Source organism: Nanorana parkeri, unplaced genomic scaffold (genome assembly GCF_000935625.1).
Source record: "Nanorana parkeri isolate BGI_ZX_2015 unplaced genomic scaffold, ASM93562v1 scaffold225, whole genome shotgun sequence".
Taxonomy (NCBI): Eukaryota; Metazoa; Chordata; class Amphibia; order Anura; family Dicroglossidae; genus Nanorana; species Nanorana parkeri.
Genome location: NW_017306493.1, coordinates 949,320 through 963,376, shown reverse-complemented (window position 1 = coordinate 963,376; position 14,057 = coordinate 949,320). Strand labels below are relative to the sequence as shown.

Sequence of the window (14,057 nt, the reverse complement as noted above, 5' to 3'; positions counted from 1 at the left end):
AGTCTGTTTAATGACACTTCTTTACAACTGTGTAAACACAAAAGTTTCTGTGTCGTCTTTAGCCATACCCACAATGCTTTTCAGATTTGTATCTATACTTTGCTGAACATTCTAGGTAAGTGTCAACAACAGAGTGAGAGTGTCCTTCACAACACCTCTACTTTTCCCTTTAGAACACCTGGCCTGGCTTCCATTAAGAATCAATGAAGGGTCCCGTGAAAAGAGTTTTAGCATTTACCTGTGATCACTTGAAAAGAAGTACTTTTGTGTTTTTCTAAAGCCTGACAAAGGGATCTAAGGAATCCCGAAAGCCAATAAAAGGGGTATCACCTAAACTCTAAACTTTCTGCACTAATCTGGCAAAATAAAAGAAGCTTGTCTTCTGGTGGACAAATGGAGAACAGGTTCCATTTAACCTATGTGCTAAATAAAATTGAAGCTGGGGCTAACATTTTGAGCCTCTCTTATGGATGTCTCCCAGCTTCTAGACTGGTTGAACATTAAAATGTGTCTTCTAGTATTCTAGACCAAAATATTTCCCTGCTTTGGTGTATTGTTCCATTATATACAACACTTAGAGGAAACTAGTACTTACAGCAACCAATCAGATTCCATCTTTTAAATCTGGCCTTTATGGACGGCTGCTCCACCTCTGCTTCAGTTTTCTTTTTTTTTTTTACTTTAGATTTTTATTAAAGTATATAGGTTTTGCATTGTCAACAATAATCTGCTTCAGTTTTCATTGCTCCGGGCTTTGTAAATTGGTTTCTTTCTTATGCAGACTCTTTGAAATCTATCACCATGTGCTATATTCTGCATGATAGTGAGAACTTGTTTGGGTGTCCCTAAAGCATAACTTTAGGCGCAATTAATTTCAAGATCTAAGTTTATATCCCAAATGTCCTATCTCCTAGCATTTGATCGCAGCACACTGATGAGGTCATCTTCGTGCCCTCCTCTCCTGTGCGCATGCTGAATGGTAGGCTGAGAATTGCAGTACAAAGCAATAGAGTCCTGGGTGCCTCTCAGTGCTGGCCTTTCTTCTACATAATGCTAATGTGAATTGCATGAAGCTGATATAAGGACAAGTTCAGGTACTTATCCTAGTTCTATGTAAAACATACATATACAGGGCATTATTGATAAGAACAAGAGTAGCTTCTGCTAAACCAGTCAACATCAGCCCTGTTCTGAATGTTTGAATTGACTGGTGGCTGTGGTGAAATTACTCCAGTTCTTAACAACTGTTTGATGAGTGGTGTCCACTGTATGGGCTGCATACTGGAATATATTGTGTTATTTAAATATTTCATTTTGCAGCTATTGTTCAGTCTTTGTATTATTTCAGAACCATCTTCTGTTAACTTGCACAAGAAAGCAAGGCTGGCTTCGTTTTTTCAGCCCTCCCTCATGCCAAAACACTTCAGTAAAGTAAAAAAAAAAAAAAAATCTGTGAGGAAAAGTTAGTAAATAGAAACACTTTAGCCCTGGCTGCTGGTCAGGGCACCTGAGCAAGGGTAACACCACAATCCTTCCTGTATGGTTGCTGGGTACTCCTAAGCTCGCAAAATGATATTCCAGCACAGTGCAGTAGCATCTTCTCGCAAGATTTAGGGTACATTGCCTGGAATCTCACCAGAAGGTTGTTGATGTCACCTTTTCTGTTTACTTTCTTTTCACTCCAGATTTGTGACATGGGGGTGGTGATGAATATGAGGACTTTGCTTTGTAGTGCTAAGACTGTATGCTCTCATTGTCCTGAACAAAGGAATAGGTCTGGACTCATCCATGGTGCAGTAGCAATGGGAATGACATCAACATTTGTGTATTTCCTGAAATTATACCCCCATCTAACTATCACAATGTGGTTCACAAAATTGCTACATGAAGTTGATGCGTCCAAGTAAATGTGCTGCATGCTAACTGCCCCAAAATGTGATGTATGCATATTCTTGTAAATGAGCGTGTCTATAGTACAGGTATAGTTTTGTTACATTACCATATGTCTGTTTTCTTACCCTATTACTGATCCCAGGGGTAAGAGTAATTGCATATTGTTGTCAGGCTTTCTGTTTGGTGAGATAATATTTGGAATTGTATCCTGAGGAGTATAATAACCCAATAAAGTTTTTAACTGACTTGTCCCTTTTCTTGCTTCCCCTTTAGGACATCTGGTATTTGTAAATGGAGATTCAGTTTACGGTAAGTTTAAATTCCCCAAATCTGCAAAAAACAATTACACAGTGGTGGTGTGAATAGTATTTTCTACAGGTATCAGAATCTCCCCATGCTTTTAGGGTGAACAGACTTGCATAAACTAGCCTTTCCACCAGCTATAAGTTTGTCTCTATATAATAAATAGATGTTGCTGGTGCTCAGTCCTTATTCCAGTATACACCTCTGCAGTCCTCACTAAGTTGGGGTGATCATATACAAGTAACGCTGTCAAACACTTTAGTCACAGTCCATATATTGCCCCCTCAGATCCTTTATCATATACACCAAGTTACTGAAATGGATTGTGGTCCTCCGGGTAAGTTTCCCGCTCCCTCCTATCAAATGTGTATGTCCCTTGCCCCGAACAAGTTTGCAATTAAGGACTCTTCTAAGGATTTTTTTCTGATCTGCATACTTGCTTAGGGTTAGTGAGTCAGAAAATATTGAGGTTAATCAACTAGTATTTTCAGAGGTTGATCAGCAATGGCAGCCTAAATATTTCTCTCAATGTCAGGTTTATAGTAAATGTCTTCATCTGAAAAGCTCCGAAATGTTTTACCTATTCATCATTGCATCTAGTTTTAAAAATAGGCAATAAACACTGTGAACTAATTATGCTTTTGTGCCCCACCTTTTAGTGATCACATTTGCCTGGAATGTTAAAGGTGGTTTTGCTGTCTGTCAAATAATAGGGCTTAATATAATGATATGAATGTGTTATCAGGCTGAAGCCACAAACCAAGTCATATTAGATGATCTTTCTCATACCTATACAGGAACTGATACATTTGACTGGTAAACTGTTTGTGTCCGGGGCCGCTCATCCACCCCTGTACGCATATAACTTCTCTAATGCCAGGCTGACAGATGTCATGGCTGTAAGCAAACGCCTGTGACTCCTGGCTGCAGAAATATTCCCCTTCTTGAAGGTGTATGACCCTCTATGTGCTTGTGAATGAGCCCTAATAACCCTCCCGATCTCAATTCAAAATGAGGGGGGAAAAAAAGCTTTGGTTTAGTTTTGCTTGAACACTCCATATTGTCTCTGTAACAGGAAGTGGGGAAGGGGACATCTGACAGCTTTTAACCCTTCACTACCATGTCAAAAACAAAAAGATAATTTGGACTGGAGCTACAATTTATGCATTAATAAGTAAATACAAGTTAATAGTCACGTGTATTCATGTGCATTTAACAGAGCCTGAATAGACCATTAGGTAGAGAGGTTCTGGTACTGGATTGTATATTAGCTCAGGCAGGGGCCGAATTAAAGCCTACAGTGCGGGTATAGAGTGCCAAAGATCATATGTGCCCTGGCCTCATTAACGCTCCAGCTTGGGCAAACATTTACTTTTACCAGTCTCTGACAGCTCCTGGCAATAGAAAAGCAGCTCTGGCTTCTATACTCACCTGATCTCTGGCAATGTCCCCTGCAAACTCACTAGATCTCTGACGCAGCAATATTTGTCTTCCAAGTTTTTTAACTTTCTGCAATATTCAGCCAATTTCCTGTCAACCCAAGATAACCCCCACCCTGATCTCACAGGAGAAATGCCATTACATGGCCCTGCTCTATGCACCGCTGAAGCCAGAGCAAGAAGAGGGCAAAGAGGACCTATGATGTCATCAAACCTGGCCCAAGACACCTAGTTTATGCATCATGATTTTTTTTTTCCTCTGTGTGTGTATGTGTGTGCTTGCTTGTGGCCCTAAGTTAGTTTACCCTAGCCTTGTATATTTTCAGTGCTTAAGGCAGTTTTTTTTTCTTTACCTTGAGCTTCTTGCGTACAAAGTGATGTAACCTATAATAACCTATTAAACTATACTGATGTCAGACCAGTATAATATGGACTTTGTCTCTAGGTCTTTTCACTGTTTTGTTAATTCAACCCATTTGTGCAGTTGATCTTCTGTAACTTAGTAAGTGTATAACTTCTGAAATGTGATTTCCTTCATGTACAATGTTGCATACATACATTTTGTGGTATTAGAAAGGATAAAATAAAATTATACTTATTTATCTCTTCTTTTTTTTCTTTTGCTTTGTCAGAATCATCCACCTGCTACCCAGGCTTCTTTCAGTGTAACTCTGAGTGTCTTCCACTACATACTTTCTGCGATGGTTCCTTTGACTGTGAGGATCAATCAGATGAGTTAGCATGCTCCTCAAACTGCAACTTTACCTTAAAAGACTTCTATGGAGTCTTCTCTCCTCTTGGAAATCCATTTGCCCCATCCTTTGCAACGCCTTTATATTGTCGTTGGTTGATTGATTCTGAAGATAGCCGAGGTCTTGTCCTGCAGTTCTCTGCCCTCAATCTGTCTGAGCTAGATACCATTGTAGTCTATGAGAATAGTGTTGGGGAATTACCACTCCTTCTCCGTGCCTTAGACAGACACAGTAATGGGAAATCTGTCACCGTGGAGTCTTCTGGTGGAAGAGTCTTGGTTATTTATCAGTACAACCCAAGCCTTACTCGTATCCCTAATATTGACTCTCCTATAACAACTAACCGCAGATCTAGGTTTCCCAGCACTTTAGTTCATGAGCCAGGTTCACGTTTCTTCGACCAGATGGGTTCATCTCCTTCTCGTTCTCGCATTCCTGGCTATGGTGTTCGCAGCTCATGGTCTTCCTCTTTTATTCTTGGATTTAATGCCACTTACCGTGTGCATGGCTACTGCCTCCCTTGGGACCAGCCATGTGGCTCCAGTCCAGGTCTTTTGTGGGAGGATGGAATGGAAATAGGAGGAGGATGTTTTTCAGATTCACAGCGTTGCGATGGAGTTTGGGACTGTGCCAATGGCAGAGATGAAGCTTATTGTAGTGGCTGTGCTGAAGGTCACTATCCCTGTGCTATGAGCCGGGCTTGTTATCCCCTTTCTGAAAGGTGTAACTACCAGACATCTTGCCAAGATGGAACAGATGAAAGAGGCTGCCATGGATGTCAGCCTGGAGGCTTCCATTGTGACATAGAGCGCTGTGTTTATGAAGCTTGGGTATGCGATGGCCAAGCTGACTGTCGGGATGGTAGCGATGAAAAAAACTGTGGGTACACACTTCCAAGGAAAGTGATTGCTGCAGCCGTGATTGGGAGCTTGATCTGTGCCACATTACTAGTGGTAGCTCTTGGATGTACATGCCGACTCTATACTTCGCGAGCACGGGAATATAGGTGAGAAAGATGGGGATTTACAATTTAACTGTATTTTTCACCGATTATGTTTAGACATGCATATGAAAGAGTTCAGCGTGATATAAAAAAAAAAATCTAACTGGTGCATGGTAGTGTTCTAAAAACGTTAATTCTGTGTATAGTTTGTAACTAGGGATTTCAGCCTCGAGTACCAATATTTTTTTTTTTTTTTTCCGTACTCACCGATACCAAATACTGATCCTGGCATCCCGAGGTAGTGTGGGCCCGGCTAATCAGGAAGCTAGTACTTTATTGAAAGCACACCGGCTTTATACTCCCTCGCAACACTGAAAATCAGCCTGGCTTCCTGACCAGTCAGGAAGCCAGGCTGCCTCGCAGTGTCGATTGGCCCGGAAGCTGGCTTTATGGTGCCTATTGGGAAGGCGGGACATGCCATGACATGCCGCCCAGCTTCCTGGTTGGTTCGGAAGCCAGGTTGCTTCGCAGTGTCGCTAGGCAGCAATAAAGCCAGCTTCCTAGCCAATCAAAAAGCCAGGAGGCGGGTCATGACATGCCGCCGACTTCCTGATTGGTCCGGAAGCCATACTGTCTCGCAGTGTTGCTAAGCAGCGTGAAGCTGGCTTCCTAGTCAATCAAGGAGGCAGGTCATAACCTGGCGCCTGGCCTCCTGATTGGCCGGGAAGCCGGCTCCATGCTCCCTCGTGGCACTGCCGGTCAGAGGGAATCTCCCTCTGACATGAAGTTTTGGTATAAGTAAGGGGTAAGTATCGGAGCATTTGGGCAAGTACGGGTACTCCATAGTTACATAGTATTTGAGGTTGAATAAAGACCATCAAGTCCAACCTATTGCGTGTATGCATTTATGAGCTGGTTTGGGTACTCGCCCAAATGATCAGTATCGCTACTGACACCAGTATCCGTATCAATGCATCCTTATTTTTAACTATATGTTTCTGTGAGACAGGCCATGTTTGCTAATCACATATGCAAGCTGTGCTTCCTTGTGTCTTGCTGATCTTCCAGTCTAACATGAAGTCTGCCACACAGGGTGCATCTAATTGAAAAACATACTTTGCAGTCCCTGACAATGTGAAAGGGCCACAATTTTTCTAGTAGCCAGAGACCATGTAATCTATTCTATGCTGCCTGGGCCTTATGTTACAAGAGGAGCAGATATATTGTTTCTTTATTCCTAGTAAGGAAGGGGCACTTTTTGAAATAATGTTTTGGTAATGCTGGTGTGTGCCCTATTACTTTATGTGAAGTTTCAATTTTAATGGTAGGTTAACTTTAAGAGAAATCAATGTAAAACTGGGAACCATCAACTTATCTAACCAAGTTTCTTTTTCTTCAGCATCTTTGCTCCTCTCTCTCGGATAGATGCAGAGTTGATCCAGCAGCAAGCTCCTCCATCCTATGGGCAACTGATTGCTCAAGGAGCCATCCCACCTGTAGAGGACTTCCCAACTGAGAGCCCAAATGATGTGAGTGTCCACAATGTGGCTGCCATCTGGCTACATTCACTCTTTAGTGTTTTGTTTATATTATAAGCTGTTTTTTTAAAATGTTTTTCACTTCACTTTTGTTAGTCAGTCATTTTTGGTGTGACTTTTGCTCATGTTTATCGATGTACTGAACAATATTCTAAAGGATTGTCTAAATGCTTGGTGCAGTCTGTGCAGCAATGGGTAAGCCAAAAAGAAGTACAACCACTAAGAAGTCTGTGCTCTGGTAGCGTGCTGGAGGCTTTTCTAGTAGTACAAGCCTTGTCAAGTTCCACGATAGGTACCTTGTTGCCTAAGAATCGGCACACAGCTTGTGACTCAGGCTATAGCAGGCTCTACCAGGAGGGTATTCAGTTGGATGACACATTGCATTTAAAGTGACACCAATGTCAGGAGTTAAATCTTAAAAATGCATTCAGGTACCTTAACTGTTAACAATACTGTACCTTATTTGTGGATCACTCAGCTGTAGATCCTCAAATCACCTCTGAATTCATGCTGACACTGCACTTGCTTCTGGAGGGTGACTACTTTTGTTCCCCATGGTCCCTGTGTGTGTTGTAAAGTAGTCACCGCTCCAAGCTCACTCCTGTGATGGACTACAATCTCAATACAGTAGATACAATAATTAGTAAACTAAACATGAGATTGTAGTCCATCACAGGAGAGAGCTTGGAGTGGTGGCTTCTTTACAATACACACACATGGACCATGAGGAACAAAAGTGGCCTCCCTCCAGAAGGAAGGACAGTGTCAGCACCAATTCAGACATGATATGAGGATCTACAGCTGAGTGATACATAAATAAGGTCCAGTATTGTTAATAGTTAAGGTACCTGAATGCATTTTTAAGATTTAACTCCTGAATTTAGTGTCACTTTGAAGGAAAGGTGTAATAAAGATACCCTTAGACTGCCATTGCTGTTTTCCTTTAAAAATGCTATCTTCATGGCATCCATGCTGACTCATCACTGACCTAAAACAAGGATACAAATCAGGAGCTGTTGCTGCACCTGCTGCATGTTCTAGGTCTGACGCCAGAGACAGCCAGGTAGCTAGCATTTTCAGAACAAGGTTGGCAATGGCCATCTTCTTGTTTCTCTCGTGCAGGTGTACTTTAATGGACTCTTTAGGAGCCTACACATTACCATTGATGTGTTTCAGTAGCCATGTCCTTGTTCTCAATGGTCTTTACAGGTGGGATCAGTGCTTTTATTGCAGGCCTCATTATAAAATGTGTAGAATGTGAATGTACACAATATTGAATTCATGCTACACCTGGGGAACCATTCCAGTTAATGGAATCCAGATAGAAAGACTTAGAGCCCATGTGGTTATACAATAATACATGAACTGGGTGTTGACCATTTAATCATAGCAGGGATGTGTTCAGTCTTGTGACTTGACTAGAAGCCAGTGAGTGATAATTCCCTAGTCTCAGGAAGACTGATAGTGAGGTTTCTAAGCTATGACGCTGGCTCTTAGTGAAGTGTCACTGTATAAAGGTAACAAAGGCTGTTGTGAAATCATTTCACTTTGAGGCTGGACAAAATCCAAATGTGTTACAACAATATGCAGCAGCAGCTTAGATAAACTCTTGTTGCTCAATGTTCTGTGGTGTTTAACAACGTAGATGGTTTAAACGGGAGAAAATGATCTGGAAACTGTCTCGGGCTACCATGGATCAGACATTGTTCTAGCAAGACAGTTTCTTGTTTTATTCAACCTGGAATCATAATTCTATTGACACAGCAGATCCTAAAGCAGTGGTCTCAAAGTACCGACCCGCGGGCCAAATGTGGCCCGCAGCCCGCTCACAAGTCCGGTACTCTGTCACGAGACTTGCGGGAGAAGCTACACGGCCTGCATCTCTGTCAGATGCAGACCGCTTAGCTGCTTCTGTGGCGGCACTCGGATACTTTCGGCCGGGGTCTTCGTTGAACGCTGGCCGAAAGGATTAATTAGTAAGGTCTGCAGCAGACCTTACCTATCCACCATTAGATCACCAGGGATCGATCGTGGCTCACAGCCTCCTCCCTGCAACAAGGTAAGCAGCAGAGGGGGCTCTGGGATTGTGTGCAACGATTGTGCTTCCAGGGAGAGTGTTTTCTAGCCGCATGTAATAATTATCACATAGCATTAGCATATAGTGCAGCGGTACTCAACCTGTGGGTCGCGGCCCAAAAGTGGGTCGCAACTCACTGTTGAGGGGGTCGCAGCATCCACTTCTGCTGCGCTAGGTGAGAGGCCCCTCAGCCTCCTCCTAGCGCAGCAGTGTCAGTCAGCGGGAGGACAGCAGAGGCTGTGAATATAAAAGTGCCGCTATACACACTCCCTGGCCGCTGCAGCGACATCTAGTGGCCGGGGAGTGTGTACAGCAGGGCTTTTCTATTCACAGCCGTTGCTGTCCTCCTGCCTCCCATTCAATGTAAGCTCTGCAGGAGGCGGGCATCTTAGCAGTGCTGGGCCTGAGAAGGCTGCATGGAGACAGAGCAGGCAAGCATGGGGCTGGGGAGGGCTTGTATTCTTGTGAGTGTGCTTCTATTTTTAGTCCTAAGTCTAGCGCCTTACTAATTCTGGAGTCCAGCGCTGCATTGGGGGTCACCCCAGCTTGGCAAATGTTACCAATGGGTCCCGGCCCTAAAAAGGTTGAGAACCACTGATATAGTATGTATATTAGGGTCCGTAGTACCAAACCGGAAATAGTTACATTTTATTTTAAAGTCTGAAATTTGACGAGCGGCCCCCATGTGAGAAACAAATTTGTCGAGTGGCCCCCAAGTGAATTGAGTTTGAGACCCCTGTCCTACAGCATCTATTGCAATGCTGTGTTTATATAAATTTATTTTCTGGATCTGTTCAGAATATTAAGGCTTATTAGTGAGCTCTTTGCCACTTCTTGATTTGGGTATGAAGGGTAAGCTGGCCAGATTGTGCAGCTTTGGAAGTAGTGGGAGAGAGCGTTGAGTGGGTAGTATGTGTGATGGGACAGGAAACCGGGGGATGGGACTCTGAGAAATCACTCACTATGGAGGCTGTAGAAATGCATAGACACCTTCAGGAAGGTTTTAGAATAGAAATGCACACAAAGAGGAGGAATAAAAGAAAGAAGCGTGCACACACACACACACACACACACACACACACACACACACACACACACACACAGTCATTCTCGGAGAGAGTCACACACTGACACTACCAATCACTTTAATGACTGGCAATTAAACCTGCAGTAAAAAAGCCTGATTCCCAGAACACATTGTACCTGTCATTAGGAAGAAGCCTTGTGCTCCCTCTAGTGGCAGCTGGGAATGTACGCTTACCGGTAGAATATTCTATCGGGTAAAAGGGCCAAGGCTGCAAGGCTTGACGTGTGTTCAGCTACATTTTTACACACGTTAGGTGTTACATAAGGTCAGAATAAGGTTTTTTCATTTTACCAAAATAGCTGTCTGTCGGAGAGACAGGTGCTGATACTGCAATTTGTAAGCGATACTGATAGGAAAAACCTACCAGAAAGAAGAGCTGGAGTATTTTATGAAGACAGTCTGAAAAATAAGGTCCCTGCCATTTTTTTATTTTCATAGTTATGAACGTTAATAGAGCTTAAAGGAGAACTATGAGGTGAGTGATTTTCACTCACCTCATAGTTCTAGCCGACCTGTGACCATGAGACTGTCACAGGTCGGCTCAGTAGATCGGGAGGTGAGCGAACACATACCGGCGTTCGCTCACCTCTCGATCCTGTCACGGCTCTCTGCCGTGACAGGGGAGGGGCTGGATTCCCCCCTCCCCGCTCCGATCCGCCAGCGCTGACTGGCGGAACGGACGGGGGAGGGGGCGGGTACAGCTGGCTCTGCCTTTAGATAGGCAGAGCCAGCTGTCAGTCACGCAGCTGGGCGGATCCCGGCATAATTGTCGGGATCCCCTTCAGCTGCGGCGTCTCGGTATACGGCGAGCAGCTGCTCGCGGTATACTGCGGCGTCTCAGTATACCGCGAGCTACAGCTCGCGGTATACTGAGCCTAGGGTGACGGAAGGGCGCTAGTTTGTGTCCTCCCGTTACCCTAAGGAGAACTATGGGGAAAAGCCTTAACCCCATAGTTCTCCTTTACCAATAGGTAAGAGGAGCCTGTCCCCATTTTGTAATCTAGATAAAATAATGAACACCTTATCCAAGCTCAAATTGCATTAGGGAATATCTAATTTATATGTAACAAATGAAAACGCACATTTTTATAGCTCCTTCTTAGGTTAGAACCTTGAGAAAATGAGGCGATGAAGGGTCATAGGAAATAGAAAGGGGCATGTATGACTTTGAGCAAGAAAAGGTGGCCAGATTCCAAAACAAGTGGGTCATAGTATGTATGAAAAAACCCGTCACTTATCCCCTTTGCCTTGAAGGCTCTGCACTGAGGTATAATGTCACAATGTCACTATGCTATGCTATTTGTATGTGATCACTGATTTCCATTTCCTTTACCATAGGGCTCATTCATGGGAAATCTCCGAAGCCTAATGCAGTTTTTACAGCAGACTCAGCCACACCCTGCTGGAGCCCCGAATGACCTGCCAACCCGGAGACGCCCACCACGTCCTGTAAGACGGCTGCTCCGTCGACTCAGGCGTTGGGGGCTCCTTCCTCCTCGTACACAAGGGACACAGACTGAGACCCATCAGAATCAGAGTACAGGCTCATCACAGCTAGTGACAGAGGGCAGCGATCCTCCTTCAGCGCCACTGCTTCCTGTGAAGACTCCTTTAGATCCCCCTGATTTTTCTGTCTCCCAGACTGAGCCTGCTATTTCTCCTTCACCAATGTATCCCACTGAGGATAGGGGTGGACTGATGATGGGAATGGTGCAGGTGGTCAGGGAAAGAATTTTACACCCGCTAAGTGAAGTGGAACACTTGGGTGCAGAAAGAGCTGAGGGGCTTGGTGATTGTGGTGTGGAGATTGACAGGCCTGAAGAAGAGGATGAAATGCTGTTATTGCCACTTGCAGAGGGCTTTGACAGCGACTCAGATGTCAGCTTGATTTTATGTTAACACAGCTTCTGCTCTATTCTCTCCTTAAACCTTTTGCACAAAGTGGAGGGCTTTTTAATTCAGCCCATGCTAATAACAACACTCCTAACTTACAGTGCTCAGCGGATATTTCCCAACCTCTCATCCTCACCTTCCCTTGAGATACTTGATTCATGACAGCCACACAAATGAAGGGAAAATGCCAGAACAGACAATGGTAGGGGAAAAAAATTGAGTTGTGATGATGAAGTGATGTCAAAGAGTGGTCTCAGGTGGTGGATGTACATCTATATCAAAGACTGAACAGCTGACCAATATATTGTTTCACTGTCCATGTCTCCCAGACCTCGGCAACGAATGCAGGTTTCTCCAGTGATGGAACGTGTTTAAGCATAGGGGTTCTCTGATGATTTAGGGATGTATGCTCTGCCTACATATAACTGCTTCCAGATAGGATACAGAACTTTTCCTCTGCAGCTTTTAGTATACATTGAACCCTCATGCTGTATTTACTGGGTTTACCGTGTACATCGAAGGAGCTTGCACATAGGGTTCAATAACCGTAGTTTTAGCAGGTGGGGAGGCAGGTGATATACTGCGTTCCGGATGCAGGTAGGGTTCACATGTCCTCACATCAGCAGTGTACAGATAACCTGTACACCTTTTTAAAGGAGTTTTAGAATGCAGTGCTAACTTATTAACAGAGCAGAGCTCTGCCATATCCAGCAGCAGTGAGAAGCTGAGTGTGACTGAATGCCTGAGAGGGCATAAAGCCTTTGGTGTAAAAATAGAAAGGTAGCGTGGGGGATTTATAACTCCTAACAGGAGACAATGCAGAACAGCTGCATGAAGTTGTGCAGTGCTTGAGACAATTCTTCCAGGTTCTCTTTTAACTAAGATCAAGTGAAGCTCACAGCTTCTGTGGGGAACCCTCTAGTAATTAGACGTTAGTCATTATTAAAATCAAAGCTATTCCAAATTCTGATGAAATCACTTACTATGAATGCTGCTCCCTGATGTATAAAAGTTAGTTTCCTGCAGAATCAGCTGGTCCTCAGAGCACTGGTCCTGATATCTTGTTTTAGAGTGACTCCTTTCTCAAGCAGAGAGCTATGGAGCCACCCTTCTGTGTGTGCTAGTAAACTATGTGCGTCTCCACAGACACAACAAATCCAGTTACTCCCGGGCCCCCTCTCCTCCCTTCTCCAAGCTAGTAGGTGAACAGTTGCTTGAGTCTGCTCTGTCCTTTTGTGATCTTGTACTGGACAAGAAGTTCAGGGTAGCTGAGCTAGGAGAGTTGGAAGCAGCTGTTCATAAACATGATGATTGTAAAGCAATGCTTTGCTGGGCAATGTATATTTGTCTGATCTGGGTTCATTATTGAAAACAAGTTTGAGAGTTTAATATTACTTTAAATTGCACTGGTGTAAAGCTTGCAGGTCCTGTAAGTCAGATTGAAGTATAAAACAGGTGCACAAACGGTGACTGATATCGTAATGCACGGCAGATATGCATGAAAACTGGCATAAGGGGTGAACATGAAAGTGAACCTGTTTGGGCATTAAAAAGAGAGCTGTCATTGCTTGTTTTTAAAGTTGGAAGCTCTGAGGCTCTCGCCCTAATTCTTTCTTCATCTAGTAAATCACTGACCTGGAACAAGCATGCCACCAGTGAAGTGTGAAAGGTCCAATCATCTGTCCTACGTATTTATTCTAGGTGAGTGACCCAGTAGCTGATGAAGCAAATTTCAGGGTGAGAGCCCTGGAGCCTCCACCTTTAGGCCCAGTTCACACCTTCACGCTTTAACACGTGTGTCAGAGCGCAATCGAATGAATATGTAATTAAAACACATTTAAACCAATTGGCCTGTTCACATCTGTGCATTTGTGAAAATGAGACATGTCAGTTTTGTAATGCCTTTGTATTCACTTTCAGTGCAATACAAGTGTACAGAAGCACATGAAAACACATGTATTGTGCATTTTAATGCGTTGTGGGTAAGCACAAGGCAACTTGCTATTCCGCGGTAACGCGCTCTTCCCCCGGATACCAGCCAGGTGGTCAACCACATATCAAGCACGAAGGCTGCAGCCTTTCTGCTACAGTAAGACACTCATCAGGGAGGTTCGTAACCCCCACATACCTCC

At 43.8% G+C, this 14,057-nt stretch overlaps 1 protein-coding gene across 1 annotated transcript; it reads left to right on the top strand.

Annotated features, from left to right (window-relative positions):
• Positions 1 to 2,514: 2,514 nt before the first annotated feature.
• LRP10 (LDL receptor related protein 10) lies at positions 2,515 to 12,277 on the top strand. Its single transcript, XM_018556103.1, has 4 exons — positions 2,515 to 2,533; positions 4,268 to 5,393; positions 6,730 to 6,859; positions 11,371 to 12,277. The coding sequence occupies exons 1-4, from the start codon at positions 2,515 to 2,517 to the stop codon at positions 11,929 to 11,931; spliced, it is 1,836 nt and encodes a 611-aa protein (XP_018411605.1). The 3' UTR covers positions 11,932 to 12,277.
• Positions 12,278 to 14,057: the final 1,780 nt, after the last annotated feature.